Source organism: Necator americanus, chromosome V (assembly GCF_031761385.1).
Source record: "Necator americanus strain Aroian chromosome V, whole genome shotgun sequence".
NCBI classification, from domain to species: Eukaryota; Metazoa; Nematoda; class Chromadorea; order Rhabditida; family Ancylostomatidae; genus Necator; species Necator americanus.
The window spans coordinates 27,087,007-27,104,306 of NC_087375.1; the positions used below are offsets into that span (position 1 = coordinate 27,087,007).

At 40.3% G+C, this 17,300-nt stretch overlaps 1 protein-coding gene across 1 annotated transcript; it reads right to left on the reverse strand.

Annotated features, from left to right (window-relative positions):
- Window positions 1–10,330: 10,330 nt before the first annotated feature.
- RB195_015353 (uncharacterized protein) lies at window positions 10,331–10,618 on the reverse strand (the record flags this gene model as incomplete). Its single annotated transcript, XM_064206024.1, has 1 exon — window positions 10,331–10,618. The coding sequence occupies one exon, from the start codon at window positions 10,616–10,618 to the stop codon at window positions 10,331–10,333; it is 288 nt and encodes a 95-aa protein (XP_064061905.1).
- Window positions 10,619–17,300: the final 6,682 nt, after the last annotated feature.

Below are 17,300 nucleotides of genomic sequence, written 5' to 3' on the forward strand. Positions count from 1 at the left end.
CCAACTTTTTTCTGAGCTTTTTCCTGCTGTTACTCTACACACAGATCTTTTGGCGTGGTGAACATTTAGTTTAATTTTTTTCATTTCGTCCATTTCGTTTATTTTCCCTAAGAATTTCGATAAGACTGATGGATTTTACTGTGGCTCCGGCTATTCGGTTTTCTCTTAAAACTTCCTCTTCTCTTTCTCTTCCTCTCCTTTTTTTGAGCTTGTTGTTTACGCATGCTATTTCTTAATTATTTCATAGGCAAATTTTTATAAAATGCAGTCTGAAATGTGATAACCTTGAGATTTTATGGGAACAATTTCATTACTCTTGAATTGAATTGAATTGAAGTGCACTTGAAGTACATATCGCTTGTTTACGGAGATTGTCGCAGTTCTAGGTCGGTAGGTTCTTAGGTCATCTAGGTTTAATTAAAGGATATTATAGTTGAGAATGTGTGGTAAGTTATCCACAATCTTTTTAATGATAATTTGAGTTTTCGTGAACTTTCCTAACTGTTGATCACCGTTCCTAAACTAGCAGATCAACAACTTTATCATCGTCTGCGAACTGGGCAGATTTGGACTTGTAGCTGTTTATCCGTCAAGTTAAGCCCAAACAAAAGGAGTATTTTAACAACATTAACACGGAGGGGGTTCATGTGAACTCGGTTCGGCTGCATCAGAGCTTCAAACAGTCAGAAATCAGGAATGTCGATGCTTATTTTGGAATTTCTGAGAAATCCATTAGTATTTTATTGCATACACATTTTGTATTTTATTAGTAATGACGGAGAAGGTACCTCGGCACGTCATAGCAACCTTAGCAAGAAGAAAATATTGGGTTGAGAAGTAATTGATACTGTACGTTCTTTTTTTTTCCTTTTTTTTTCTTTTTTCTTGAGGCACCTCAATTTCGATTGATGCTATGGTAACCGTTGTGCTCAAAAAAGTAAAAAAAGCGTTTACATACGGTTTTTACCCTCGTATTTCCCATCACTTTGTTGTTCTCCAAACCTTTGCAAGTCTCGGACTTTTCTTGCTGACGGAAAATCTATCGGATGAATTCCGCACACTTTAGTATTTGAATGATTCAAAATTCCCTCTACGACGGTTTACTACCTCATAGTGGAGTAGAGGTGCATCGGAGTGTGATCCACAGCAGAGATACGTCTTCAATCAGGCTCTCTGAGAAGGAGTCCGACGTCTCCGACATTTTCGAACTTGAAAGCCTAGCTAAGAGTAAACCACTGTTAATAATTCTCCCCATTCTGCTCCTTCCTCTCCTGGCAAAAAGTGTTGCAAGACCGTTTCTCGAACCATGTAGATGGGCAAAGTCAAATGGTAGAAGCTAAACCCACCCTAGGAGGGCTGCTTCATTTGAGAAAAAAACTACCTGCCAATCTACTAATAATCCACCTCGGAAAGTCCTTGATTGAAGCGATATGTGCAGGACTCGCTATCCTAGATGCCCTTCTCGTAGCTGCAGAGCGATCCAAATTCTACCTGATCGCTCCGCAACAGACCAAGAGCAGAGGGAGCGACGTGTGACAGATGAATGACGGCACCTTATCATTTGCAGAGTGAAGGTTCCGTAACGAAATGTAGGTGGGTTTTATTGGACAAACACCTATCGTCCATCTCATTGATTTTCACGGATTTTGATCACCTCGTCTGGCGGTTCTTCGCCTTCTTCGTCCGTGCCACAGATGCATAGGCATCATCAACTTCGACTGAGCTGATGAAAACGAATTTTGAGCAGATGGAGAAGGCTATTCGCAACAAGGTGTCCTCCTACAAGCTCATTGTCGGAGACTTGAGGACAAGACTAGGAAAGGCCACAGAAGGGTAATGCATGATCGAAGGATTTGAATTAGGGAACAGGAATGGGATCTCCTCGTCGGGCTACTATCTATAACTCTTCTTTTCCGTAGGAATTGTATGAAAGAAACTGAACGGAGAAATATCATCGTTGATGGGCATAAGAAGGACTAGTCGAACGCAGTGTCGATGGGACCTCTGCACATATAATACTCCGCTAAGACCGCTATTTTTGCTCTTGTTCTCGTCGTGAGTTGGAAGTGACCATGCAGAGGTTCTACTCGAACCTTCTTAGCTGTGCCAATCTGACCATCCCAGTTGATAAAGAACCACTCTAGATTTTTCTTTCGGGAATACGAGATGGAATTATGTGTAGGAGAGCTGATGCAGCCCCTGGCGCCATTTCATGTCAGCAGGCTTCTTTTGGGCTCGTGTCGACCCTCTGCACGTAATTGTAACGGCGCAAACGAAGTCTTATCTTGAGAGAGCAGCAAGCCCAGACAAGGGAAGACACTACAGTCTGTCCCTATTTATGATAAGGTAACTGACAGCATCTTTAAAACTAATGTCCAATACCTTTGCTTAGCCTTTTATGCGAAGTATTTACAAGGACCGTGCTCCTGCGCATGTCAAAGACGTTTGATGAAGCCCAACCTCAAGAACAGGCTAGATTCCTTTACGGTTTCTGCTGAACGGACCACATTTGAACTGTGTCGCAGGTCAAAGAGCTTTGCTGAGAATGTCGCTTCCCTCTTTTCCTAACCATCGTCGAAAACACAAAAACCTTCGTTTTGAGAAAGTCTTCGATAGCGTACAAACGAACACAATACTGTCAGCGTTGGCCGATCATGATCCGGACGTGTCCCATATGGAGACGCTAGCCAATTGTCTTTTTCATATTTTACACAACTGGTATCGTGTATAACGAAGATCGCTGCACCAGAAATGCTTTTTCATTTTTGTTGCGGCAATTAGCATACAGTTTCCCTTCGCTAGCGATAGCTTGTATAAATTCTTCTTCCCCAGTTTTCCTCCAACTCCTCGTACAATCTTCCGTCACTAGTATAGTCGTCCTTTTGTTTTTGTACCATTCTACAAATTTCACCCGTACGATATACGTACAAAATTCATAGCAATTTTTACATTTGTACTATCAATAAAATCCTTTCCTAAAGTTGAATAAACTTTGAATCCGTCAATCCTATAGGAGTAAAGAGATGCTTCGTTGGGGAAATTGATGCTTCGGATGCTCTTGACTCCTCTTGAGACTTGTATTTGTAGGCATTATTTTGCGTCCTTGCTGCTGCGTCAACAAACTACTTTCGGAATCCAGTCTCCCAGTGAAGGGAATCTAACATCGGAAATTTCCAAGAACTCCTATAACTATGGACCCTGCTTCAGCTTCTCAACGTGTCCAAAACCGACCGCTGGGTTAATTTTTTTTTTCTTGAGGGCACTTCAAAGCGGAAAAAGTACCTGTTCTATGGAAGAATCGCCAATTTACTACTACTTTTTTATACCCTTGGTGGTTTTCTTAGTCGATTTTGAAGCACTTCGGGGAACTTCACTGAATGTGTAAATATATGTACCAGTAACAAACCACGTGACTAAACTAAACTAATTATCTGTGTAGCAGTGTTTATTAACTAAAGAAAATTTTTTTTTCTACAAATGGATTTCGAAGCGTGGCAAAATTAAAGTTGTGAATGGTTTGAAGTGACGACATAGGTTAAGGAATTTCTGAGTGATTTACAATTTTTCCATATTTCCATGAAGACGGGCCTTCCGTCATTCATGGAAATTTTATTCAGTGACAGTTAATATGGGGTTCTTCAATTCTCCACTAAAGTGAACAACCTAAAATTAATTTGTTTTTACAATCGAGCAGCTGGTTCCTCCTTGAGTCACGAGAATAATGTTTTGAGCAGAGGATTTCTGAGTTAATTTAATATCTTCAAAAATTAAAGTCCTTTAATCGTAATGATCACTTCCAGGGTTTGACCTACTCATTTTCTTTGCTCTTTTTAGTTTATCAGAGATTCAACTGGCTACTACTCGTTCTTTGTTTGAATTTCCCACATTTTACTGTAATATTTGTTTTTTAGTCACTCCGCTTTCACTTCAACCATGTTGTCATCGTGTGAAAGAGCAATGACAGCATGACAAAAAACCTGTACGGTTGTTCCATGAAGAGTCACAACGGCACCATCATGACAGAGAATAAAATAGCACCTCTGCTCTTATTCTTACTGCGTTTTTTATTAGTTGGGCTCATATCGTTTGATCTGACCCTCCTCGCTCTTCGAATTCACTACTGCTTGCTGTGCTTATCTAGGAACAACCGTACAAGGAGGGTATCTGTTCCTTGAACAGAAAATTCATTCCTTTCATTTCTTTGCTCACGGTCTTGGCTTCACCTCCCACATTGTGGTATCCAACAAATCTTTCAATGTGCAGTTGACGTTGGTTCCTAAAGACGGATTACGGGTACGGTACGCTTCAATTTACTGTAATTTCGCTGACGTAGCGCTGATTCAATCACACGGAACTTCTGCTCATTAGTTTAAAAAAGGAAATTGAGTAGATAAGATATTAGGGAGTTCGGAAATCCACCTCTTTGAACTAAGCTGAGATGTTTTGCTAATGTAAACTAATGTAAGCTAATGTAAATATTTTGCTAATGAGGTTAGTCATCTCCCTCATATATCCGTGTAATTTTCTCCTATAACTAGAAGGTTACTCGTCATTCTTTGATGGTAGTCGAGTCCACCGATGCGTGAGTGATCCGATGACTCATATATTGCCGTGTAATTAATTCGGAAACACGCAACTATACATATGAGGAAGTTCATTGCTAATTCTGGAAACCAAACACTACCGGAACTGCCGTCATCTAGATTTCTCGATCCTGTACTTTCACGCAGAATTCGGAATTACAGCCCAGAAAAAAATCCAAGAAATTGAAAAGTTAGGAATAAGTCTACATGTTTACAGAGTTAATTCTATGGAAATTCATTTGCTCGATTGAGTCTTGTCTACAGGAGCATTGGCTTATTCTGACCTAATGCAAGTTGCAGTGATGAGCGAAGGCCCCAAATAATATCCTCGGCACCTATAGTTGGAATTATTAAAAGTATTAGAATACAGCACTGATGTTTATTATGTTCTACGAGGAAGCATGGGAAAATTTTAGCACTCCGCACAACTGCGAGCTAGTTGTGTGCGCAAAGTTGCGCAATTTGAAAATGACTAGCGAGGAATACTAGAAAGTATCATTATCATGCTATATAATAACGGGCCATTCTGCCACGGGTGTGTGGCGTGTGGCGCGGTGTGGTGTGTGTGGCGTGTTTGGTGTGGGTGTGCGTGCAAGGAAGTTCGAAATTCTTGAAAGCATTGAGGTGTGTATGTGTGCAACGAAATTTCAGAAACACTGAAAGTCCAATGGCGTCCAGTAGGATCGCCGGAGCAAGTAATCACTATGATGGGATGGGACGAGTCCCATGGCGTCGAATTGGTGCACCGGCACCCGTGACCGTCATAGGGCGGTTGGAACGGTCCCATGGCGTGAAACTGTTGTACTGGCGCCGCAAAGCGGTAAAATGAGGTGCGAAGGGTCCCACTTCTCCGAATTTCTACGCCCACGCTAGATAACGATAAAAGAGACTTAGACGGACTGAGAAAGACTCCTCTGTACGGATTGGTGTGACGCAAAGCGCGAAATTGGAATGAGCAGGATTATTTTGCATCGGCACTGCGCAACAATTTCAGGTGATTCTGTTGTGATTCTGTCTGGCAGTGCATACCGTTTTATGACCGTACCAACTCCTTGCACACTAATATACGTTTTCGCTCGTCTACTTGCCCGTGGTTACCCTCACTATGCTCGCCGGATCCTTTTTGCAAAGGCATCACCCCACAAATCTGAGGTGGTACGGATTTCAGGTGGAGCATCCGTACACGGGATCGTAGATTATGGAGAGAAGGGTGATTCCGTCCATTTCTTCCTAATTGCCGTAAGAGACAGTCCGGAAGATACGACTCCGAGCGATCCGGCGCGCTATTTTCACGGAGTTCGATTGGAGCGCGCCAACCTCATGCATGCGCCGCATCTTCCGGTCCGTTTTTTTACGGCAAGTAGGAAGAAGCAGACGGAATCACACTCCTCTCCATAATACACGACCCCGTATAGGAACTCTCCACCTGAAATCCGTACCACTCCAGATTCGTGGGGTGATGCCTTTAAAGGCTGGATACATACATACATGCAAACAGTTGCTTAAACACTAGTTAGCAGTTTACGTGATAGGACAGAGTACCCTTATCATTATCAGTGTGATGGTGGTGTTCATGTCACTTCGCGTTTGCATATAATTCTATCTTAATTGCTGAGTAGAAGGACGAGAGCATTATGTTATACTTCAGGATATGTATTCAAATTACTAGGTTATCCGAGCAATACAGACGTAAAAGTTCAAATTTCTTCTAAATGTAGAATATTTAGTCATTGACAGTAAACTGACTGGAAGAAGACATCGATGAAATCTTCCATCAATGTGTATGTTTCGTTAAGAAAAAATAGCGAAAGAAGCTTCATTTGGAAAAATCCTTAATTACACGACAGAAATTTGCGGGAGGTGCTACTGTCTAGAAGTTTTACTAAAAACTGAAGCAGTGAGAGAAGACCACCACAAGGTGTCTGCAGCACAGTGTTAGCGGATCTTCACACTGATATGTAATAAGCAGCAGTATGGGGATCCAAAATCAAAAGAAAATCCGGTTGCTTCTCTGGAAAAAAAGCCAACCAGCGTGAAAAAGCAACCTCATTGGTTACCTCCGTACTCGCAAACATTACTTAAAGGCATCACCCCACGAATCTGAGGTTGTACGGATTTCAGGTGCAGTATTCGTATATGGGACAGTAGATTGTGGAGAGGGGGTGATTCCGTCCATTTATCCCTGATTACCGTAAAAAACGGCCCGGAAGATGCGGCGCCGCACAGGGCTGGCGCGCTCCAATCGAACTCTTTGTGGAAAATAGTGCGCCGGAACGCTCGAAGCCGTATCTTCCGAGCCGTTTTCTACGGCAATTAGGAAGAAATGGACGAAATCACCCTCCTTCCCATAATCTACAACCCCGTATACGAATACTCCACCGGAAATCCGTACCACCCCAGATTCGTGGGGTGATGCCTTCAATTTCGGGGCTCAATACTCAGCTCAAAGCTGCTTTTGAGAGTCTGACTGCTACCAATCCATATGGTCATTCCTGCACTTACTGTCCTAAACGCAATCGAACGCTTGAGTTTATGCTCTGGGACTGTTCTGAGCCTTACAGCCTTCAGCAGCCTTATACCTTACAGGGTTATAATCTGGAAGTTGCAAAATATTGAAAAGAAATGTGATGCTGCTCATCACCCCACCAAATCCCATAATCAGACACGTCGAATGCCTAAATGAAGCATAGGTTCTTCGACAACAACTCTGCGTTTTACAACGCTGAACTGCCAGAAATTGCAAATTGCCAAATGAGAAAGAAATGAAATGAGGGATCTGAGGACACATGGCGTCGATACGCAGTTCAGCAAGTTTGAGTACTGAACAGGATAAGGAAAACAGCGTCGGATGAACGGATTTTGTGCGAGCTCATGCTGCGGATCGAGAGCTCTGGACAGAGATACGCTCGAGAACTGTACACGGCGAAGGCCAACCGTGTCAGACAATGAGTTCAGCTCGCTGTCGCTGTGAGTCAAGGGCGTCATCTTCGCTTACCTTAAGATTTCCGAGACCTATGACGAATTTCATAAAGCTGGCGACGACGTGATCTTGAGGTTAAAGCGGATAACAAAGTTAATGTTAGTTGTTGGTTTCTGTTGTCTCCCTAAACCTCTCGTGAAAACATTTCTGTTCCACTCTTTGCCGTTGTTGACTTCATAGTAGCACAATCTTCTACATATAAAACATTGGGTAGACGTAGCGCAGTCGATGTGAGGTTCCGTCGTCCTTGCACGATCGGGCGATGGTTCGTAATCGTTCTGGTGGCAGCCAAGGCTTTCATCCCAACGGGGTCGATAAATTGGTGGCAGACTTGTCTGGAAGAATAAAAATACTGACTTGATTAATCGGCTAGCCATCGGAAGTCAACATAGAGGCTAGAGACGAGTTCGTAAACCTAAACGATTTTGAATTGATGTGAGCTGTTTGGAGCATCCGAAGCGGAGTGATTAGCATCCGACACTTTATCCCTTATCCTTTATACAAAGCACTTAAAATGATATATTGCGTATTGCATATTGCATATTCAAGCAAATACGAGAAAAAAGCGTAGCATCCGCTTTCTTTAGCAGTCGATACCGCAGCCGAAATGAAATCCCAACACGATTTAGAGGAAGTTGTTCACTGCTGCTACCATATATAATCTCTGTATTCCTCCAATGTTTGGTTCCATAACGATATTTTTTTTTCATTTTCCAACATTTCCATTCTTTTGCCTCAAAGATTCTTCCAATACTTCAGTGTTCTAAATTATTAACTCGATCAAATTACCCTGAAAATACCAGAAATTCTATTCTTTTGATAGATTTTCCCCAAGTACGAAACAAAAATGAACCAAAAAGTGATTCACCAACCCATAAACGGAGATCTAACCATAGTAATTTTGAGAAAATCGCCGTACTGGGGTTCAGCAGGGATTCTCTGTACTATAGCTGATCTGTAACATTAAAGGCATTACCCCACGAATCTGAAGTGGTGCAGATTTCAGGCGGAGTATTCGTATACGGAACTGGAGACTACGGAGAGGGGGGTGATTCCGTCTATTTCTTCCTAATTGCCGTACAAAAACGGCCCGGAAGATGCGGTGCCGCACAAGGCTGGCGCGCTCCAATCGAACTCGTTGTAGAAAATAGTGCGCCAGAACGCCTAAATCCGTATCGTCCGGGCTGTTTTTTTTTACGGCAATTAGGAAGAAATGAACGGAATCACCCTTCTCTCCATAATCTACGATACGATCCCGTAAACGAATACTCCACCTGAAATCCGTATCTAATCCTCAGATTCGTGGAATGATGCCTTTAACTGACAAATTTAGTGCACAGGTTTGCCAGGGAAGCAGACATTATCCAAGAGCCCTCCGCTTCCATTCACAAGCTCTGAGCGTCCATGCTACTTTGCAGTACTCGCTGCATGCGTTACATTACCTTGTTCCTCGTATGAAGTAGACATAAGAGGACTAGTTCAAGAAAAAGGAAAAGAAAAGGATGACCAAGGAAAAAAAAGCAGATTTTTATGGTAGCAAGACCATCTTTTGAAATCCACGAATCGTTAGACAGGTTTTTGTGGGCAACTTTGTATCTTAACCTTTTCTAAGAATATAAGAAATGTAGTCTGAGAGGACTATAAGGGTTTATTAGCCGGAAAAGGTTGGAGGATAACAGTGAACTTTTTCTGGCATTTATTTGTAGCAGGATAACTGGCAGCTGCGTAGAATAGCAATGCACATAACCACAACTTTTCTAGATGATGGGCTGGTAGCAAATTCGTATAATTAGCTATTTTCAGTAATTATTGGGGAACTTTTTTCAAAGATTTTAAGTGGTCACTCGAGTAGATTCTCCGGCTTTCTTTTTTTTGTGCGCACATATCTGTGTTAGACGTAAGCCTGGACCTTTCAAAGGGACTAGCTACATGCATTGATATATCAGCTTTTTCACGGTTGTTTCATGTCGTAGAAACCTTAGGATCGATAATCCCTCAGAGGTTGATTTTAAAAACTAGCTACTTGGAAATTTCATCGCTTAACGCTTCCCACTATTCCTTCTGTGGAAAAAAAACGGACAGGAAAGAGTGACACCTTCATATTATCATCATATTTCTGGGCAAGTTTTTCACTTATAGCAGGTGTTTTCACGGTACTCCATTCGGTAAAGGACACATTTCTCTGAAGCGAACTTCTCAGAACTCTTTCTAACTCATCTGTACTCCTGTTGTTCTTCGGATTTGTTTGGTTAGGCGCCAATAGTACTTCTTTTTGTCCCGATCACGCTCAAGAGTTGTCCAATGGCTTCTTTTTTCACGAGGGCCATGAAGAGCATTAGAGTTTTTTTGAAGAACTTCGTGCAAAAATCTGATCATCGGGACTTGGCATTCTTTCTGTAGTGCATCTAACATGGAGTTTTAGTTAACCACTCACGGTTCCATCCAATCTAATTTCGATTTCCTTAGCATGTATTCCGATATTTTATTGTTGGCGTAGGACTGATCTTCCCTTCTTTCATATGCAGGATACTGCCAGCATCATCTTTTCGAATGAGCTTCCTATGAAACTGACCGCGTTTTCTTCCTGTTTGTGAAACCCTGAAGTCTCTGGAGCGTAGGTGAAAGCGGAAGGAGAACAGGAAGAATCCTACTCCTTACTCAGCTATCCAACATGAAGTTGGATAGGTGAGCAGGAAGCAGATCATTTCTCATCTTCTTCATTACATCCTCGACGCTATTGTACATGCTGCCTGCCACTCCCTCCATCCTACCTAGCCCCGAAGCCACTAAGTTCGTTTCCTGACTTCGACGCCCCTAGCCAGAGCATTGGTATTCTTTCTCTCGGCTTCAACGCATCAAATGCATCGAATGCGATATCAAATCCGTTGTTCATGGACATAGTCTTTTCCAAATCCAGCTGAGGACTGATCTTTTTATACTTTTTGTCAAATTCTGCCAGCATTCGTTCCGCATCGCTGCTGCTAGATGTCATGCGCACGATGCCATCAGCGAAGCGGACATTGTGTACCTGCCTGACGTCACCTTTCACTCCCATGTTGAGCCGTTCTAATCCTTTATTTTACAATAAAATCACTTCAAATAAATGCCAAAAAGTTCAGAGTTGTTGTCTATTCCTAGTTAGTTTTGAAATATTTCCTGCAATTCTCTCAGACTACATTTGTATTTTCTATCTTCTCTTCTTCTTCTATCTCTCTCCATCTCATTCTTCTTGAAATAAATCCATCACGTCTACAGTAGCCACGACGTTTGAGTAAAAATGGTCTATAATCGCTTAGACTGGTTATTAACGTCGTTTTTTCCTCTTCAACTAATCCCATGTTTACATGAATCCTTTGCGATCATTTAACGAAAAACAGGTGCGAAGGCACGGCCTCCAACACGATAACGACAATTCCCCAATCATCACCTTTTTCGTCCTACTATTTTGAGGTTGTAAATGCGAAAAAGGCCCCAAACCGTTGGAAAAATCCCTGGTGTGTGATCCAACCTCGTGGTGTTGTAACCCCATTAACGAAAGCGGATCCCTATCCGCAATTCTTACGTGGCTTCGTGAAGAATTTTAAGCAGAGGGGTCCGTTCATTATTGGAAAAAGCTTCAACAAAATAATGAGCTAGAAAAACTGGTAGGTTATTTACTGCTTCGTCAGATTATTTCTCCTTCGGGAGTGTTTTGTGAGACTTTTAGTGAGATGGCCCTTATCCATCTTATTCGATATTAAATCCGGAAATATTCATGGAAAGAAATAGGCAGATCAACGCTGCGAGATCCTTTTTTTGGTTATCTCATCCATATACACCAATCATTCTCTCTGGAAATTTTTGGCAAAGCGAACACCTGCGATAAATTAAATTCCTTTACTGTTTGTAATGCTTAGGGGAAATTCCAGTGCACTCTCTTCTTTCTTGTTTTTGTTGCTTTGCTGCACAACTACGAGCGTTTTCAAATGAATAAATAACATTTTTGGATGTAGCGGTCTTCCTTTTTTTTACTCTTCCAGGTCCATTCTGAATCCGTATCAAAATCCTTGTGGAATGCCGTAGAAAAGAGACAATTTTTTTTTGTCATGAGAAAAATTTAAGAACCTTTTTGACAAGTCTTTATGAAAAAAAGTAGATGATTCTTTTCCATTTCTAGGGTGAAGCAGTGGATTGACATTCGTTCATTTTCTGTCAAGTAGTAAACAAATATGCGACCGTGTAATGAGACAAAAGAAATTTAATGATTTCTCCGTTTAGCTAACCTGCTGCTACACAGCAATATTTTTCTTTTGCAACTTATTGACCAGTTTTCGGTGCTAGCAACCATTCCATTTTTTTTCTTCGTACCGGTTCACGTCAACGTGCTAAAAACGTTTTTCTTTGCGGTAAACACGTTTAATCCCCAGAACCGATTTTTTCCTGCTTACGTTTTATCGGAAATTCTCTTCTGCAAATTTGGATTGTTTGGAGTTGTTGGAGTTTCTAGAAGTTTCAGAAAGTGAAAATTTTCCGATTTAACGAGAAGAAAAATGAAAATAAAAGTTTAACCGCTCGTCAGTTATCAGTTATTAATCGCTAGTTCACTGCTAAGTCCAAGCAGAATAATATCAGATAACGTTTTTGAAAGCGAGTGATGTCTTTATTTACAACGCTGGACATTTTTTTACCCTTTACCTTATTCTCTTCATTTCAATTTTCTCTTCTAAATTATAGGTATTCTCGACATAAATTTCCAGGGTGAAACAGTTTGCATCTGTAAAATGATGTGAAATTTTGTCACACTCACAACAATTTCGTTTTTGCTCTAATTCCTCTCTTCTTAAATTGAATTTCAAATAAGACTGGTTCCTTTGCTGACCACGCCCATTTTCTCGCCCTCTTCCATTCCAGTGCAGCATCCTGGCGAGCAGCATTACGTACGTATAAAGCAATTGTTTCGTTCATTTTCCTCAACACACTTTCATCTGGCGTGTCCAGGTCTCAAAAACTTTTGTTAAAGTGGGTTAACTCGAAATTTTCGGATAATGTCACAGTTTTTTGTAGGAATACATCAATCGTTGTCTTATCCTAACAATCACGCTTGATTTTAAAGGCATCACCCCACGAATCTGAGATGGTGCAGATTTCAGGTGGAGTATTCGTGTACAGGATCGTAGGTTATGGAGAGGAGGATGATTCCGACCATTTCTTCCTAATTGCCGAAAAAAACGTCCCGGAAGATGCGGCGCCGCACAAGGCTGGCGCGCTCCAGTCGAACTCCCTGTAGAAAATAGTGTCCCAGAACGACTGAAGCCGTATCTTCCGGGCCTTTTTTCACGGCAATTAGGAAGAAATGGACGGAATCGCCCCCCTCTCCATAGTCTCCCATCCCGTATACGAATACTCCACCTGAAATCCGTACCACCTCAGATTCGTGGAGTGATGCCTTTAATAATCGTACTTGATTTTAACCTTCTGCGACTGAATGATTGTAAACGTAGGGACGAAATATCTCAGAATTTTCTAGAAGCATACCTCTTCAGAACCAATTGTACGAGTTTGCCTTTTAAAATCTCCATTACCATGTCATCCTTATTTTATCGATGATACAATATCGAAGGTAAAACATGATGGAGAGCGCGATTAGACAACTCGTCCATTTGGAAGAAAAACCCTAGATTTTTCTGAAAAAGGACATTTCTAAGCTTTTTTTCGATCAGTACATATTTTTCAGCGTGTCTGGGAGATTTTGTTTAAACAAAGATTTTATGTTAAAATCCCATAGTGTTGTAGCTGTACGATAATAAGGAATACTGTTGGGTTTTTCCACATCTTTTTCACGCAGTTCGGAAGCAACTCAAGAAATTTGCCGATGCAGCGTGCAAAAACGCACAAAACCCTTTGAATTCGTCGCAACTGCTGCATAACAAAGCGAGACCTCACGCAGCAAGGGTGATGAGGGATTTTTTGGAGAGTGGGCTGAACGACTGGGCCAAACCCTCCCTGTGGCCTCATCCGACTATCATCTGTTCAGGCTCTGAAGAAGTATGTTAGGCAAAAAAAAACTTTCAAAAACCTCGGTGACCTCAAGGACGTACTTAGTGGATTTTTATCCGCCTAGCCTCTCTTCTTCCAGGTGAAAGGCATTCAGACTTTGCCTCTTAAGCGGTTATATGTTGCTGATAATGACGGTAATTACATGGTTGATTCTTGATTTGTACTGATGAAACAAAAAATCTAAAATTTTTCTCTAAAATAGAGAAAAAATATGCAATGATCCACTACAAGATTTTATCAATTTATGAGGGTGACAGTTTGCATCCTTGCAGCGATTCTGACAAGGTATAAACAAAACTCAAAGTAACAAGTGACATAAAAATAATGACGATAGCCCAAGTCGAGTATGGGATATTTTTCTGGTAACGGAGGTAATCTCGTACATTTCTATTGGTTATTACTTCCTATACACCCTTTAGAACCACAAACTATTTGATTCTACTATATTTTTAGTTTGCGTTTGAGGTCCCCCACCCGTTCGCCCAGGGTCCCTGACGGATTCCTCCGTTCGAGGTTAAGTTGGTGACCCAAACCCTGCTATCCGCTTATCCACCGTAGCGTTCTGGGTCTGGGAAAAGGATCTCGCGTGAGGATTTCTCACCTTCTGTAGAAGGAGGATGACCTGCCAACCCACCACTCCTCATGTTTTGAAGCGCCAGTCTTGTTGTGTAAAATTCAGGCGAAATTCTAGTGAGCTCTGTTCCATCTTGTTTTTTTTTGTTTTATGGCACACCTGCAGGTGTTTTCAATAAACAAATAAATTTTTCTCTTTTCTTCAATACCTGCACCACAGACGAGATATGCTGTCGAACTGCTCCTGCACAATCATGCCTTTCCTTTTATTCTATTCTTTTTCATCCATCCTTCTGCCCAATCTTTAATATCTAAAGAAAAGTAATTTTAAAATAGGTCTTTCTGCTTTATTTAGCCACCGTTTCAGTCACTTAAAAAGTTTTTTTTTAATCTTTGAAAAATAAAAAATAAACAAAAATAATTCCTTTTGCTTATCGAGACGTTTTACTACAGTAGGTCTGAGAAGGGAATTTCGGAAGTTTTCTCGTCTCGCTTTTAAAAAAGTGACTAAATCTGGTTCTTATGCAAAACAAATACTAGAATATTACAATGTTTTACCAGCTGTGGTTTTATTGTTGTCAAGATTGAATGGTTGAAAACGGTGTGAAAAGAAAACAACCTTCAGCATCATGAAACAGCCTGAAATTTTATAAATTCACAATATCCTCTATGGAAAAATATACATATATGAAAAATCATGAGTGATGTCTTATTCAGTCTAATGGAAGAAGAAAATCTCGGTTCCAACTCATCACATTTAATCCAAATCTTCCTAAATTTTACGAATTACCCACTTGTAATTACAGTTCTAATTACATAGTCTTTACTGTTAACTCCTCTGTTTGGAATTCATCTCCGGATCTCGGCGACGATACCTGAAAACCCACCATAAAAGTGTGCAAAAATAAATGATTCTTTCTTTTCTTATTCTTGTTTACACCACGCCTGTGAGTTTTAACATAAATAAATAAATAAACAAATATTAGCAGAGATGTGAATGACGAATAAGACCATGTCCCATTCAAAAAAAGACGTTCTATTTTATAAATTTAAATATTATTTTTTTTCACTCTATCTTCTAACATCGTCCTAATTTTTTTCACCAGCTATTTTTTCCTACCGTTTGTTAAAGCACTTACACCTTATTAGCTCATGACTTTCAAAAATCCGAACTAAATAGATCCGGGCTAAAAGTACAGATCTATACCACCTTAGCACCTGTATCCAACAGCTTAGACGACAGTGATGGGGCGCGGCAGAGAATGGAACGGGTGTGTCTCAGCTAGAAAAAGTGCATGTGCACGAACAAACATATTTGCCCATGTTATCATATCAATAGGTGTGTGAGTTCTGCAAATTTAAAAAATGTAATTTTCAAATAAAGCTCAAGGAAACGTTTATACGTGACTTCTGACTCCTATAAATGTTTTCCTGTATGTTTTTGAAAAAAAATGAAAGAAGTGGATCATCTACAGAGAAGCTTATAACAGTGTTTTCCGGATGCACAGTTTTTTTTTTCCAATCTTGGCATGGTCTTTGATGTTAGAAGTTGAGACATAGTTTATACTAAACTTCATACGTTTACCAGTATTCAGAATATTGGGAACATCGCTGAGAAGAATCTGAGAAAAAAATTCCTGGCGCTAAAGGAGAAACTTTGTAAAAAAAAAAGAACAAAATGGTCTTTTTCCGCTGTATGTTTGTGATTTCTAATTTTTTATTGTATAGAATTATTACTTTAATTATATTCCCGTCCCAATCAAACCTGTGGGCGGGCAGCGCAGCTGTAGGGTCTGTGGTCCATAAATTTGCGCCAGGTCTTTTTTAGGAGGATGAATGCACTAACGACTTGATACAGCAGTTCGCCTTCGCAATTCATTGTCTAGACCTTTTATTACGTTCATAAACCTCCGAGATTCTGAATTGTAGTTGAGGATGTTAGTATATTCCAGGAGCATTGATCGGCGCCATATCACTTTGGCTTCTTTCCCTTACTTTCCTTTGAAAAGAATTTCGAAATAAAATCTATTATTTCTAACTGTTTTGAACAAGTTGAAATGCAAAAAGAAGAGGTATAGGTAATTTTTTTTTCCTTTCTAGAGGAAGGATTCTACTCTCGCTTCTTCCTACCATCACGGTAGTACTGAAAACTTCTACCGATCCTAGCGAGCACGGGGCATTCAAGTATTTAAACATATCATCACGAAAGCAATTCTGAGAAGAGGCAACAGTTTTTTGTTCATTTATTTATTCATATACAACGATGGTGCATCAAAAAAAGAAAAGAAAAAAAAACACCCATTGTCAGAGTCAGAACATCTTTTGAAAAAATCCAATTTCTCTTTGTCAATGAAACCTGGCACATTCCTTCATTTCAAGGATTTAAAACCTATCCATCACAAGATGCACCATTTTTGCGGCTAAGATTTTCTTATTTCCTCCACACTCGTGGATAGTAGATGTGCACAGCTCACTTAAGCGCAAATATGCATACTAAACTTATCCTTTATCCTCGCTATGCACTCCTTCGCCTCGCGTGGCTTTCGATCAGCATTCGTACGCAGGAGGAATTTGTTACTCAAATATTCACCTCATTTTTATATGACATTTTCATGTTATTATTCCAGCATCGTAGAGCACATTCCTGAGCATTAAATACTAGTTCACCTGTTACAAATATTACTTAACAAAAAAACAATCTAAAAAAAATTTGTTTTCGGTTTTGATTTTCTTCCAAGAAAGAACCACAGTATGACATATGATTGAGAGCTTGCCTGCTTTTTTTGAGTGCCCTATCGTGGTCGTTGAGAAATAGAAAAGAAAAAATAGAAGAAAGAAAAAAGAAAAAGATAGAAGAGAAATAGAAAAGAAAAAAACCAATTTTTCAGCAGGTTAAACGTTATTAGACTGACTTCCTGTGAAAATTTTTGATTTCCGGATTGAAATCCTATCGACCGTATAAGAAAATACTCTATTGATAGAGATCCCGGTGAAAGAAACATAAGTGGCTGGAATTAAGAAAAAAATATTTGGGACTTTCGGATAGATAAAGCAAGCAGAAAATACTAGCAAATTTTGAGTTTTTAAAAATCTTTCCCGCTTCTTCGTACTTAGTATAAAACATCGTT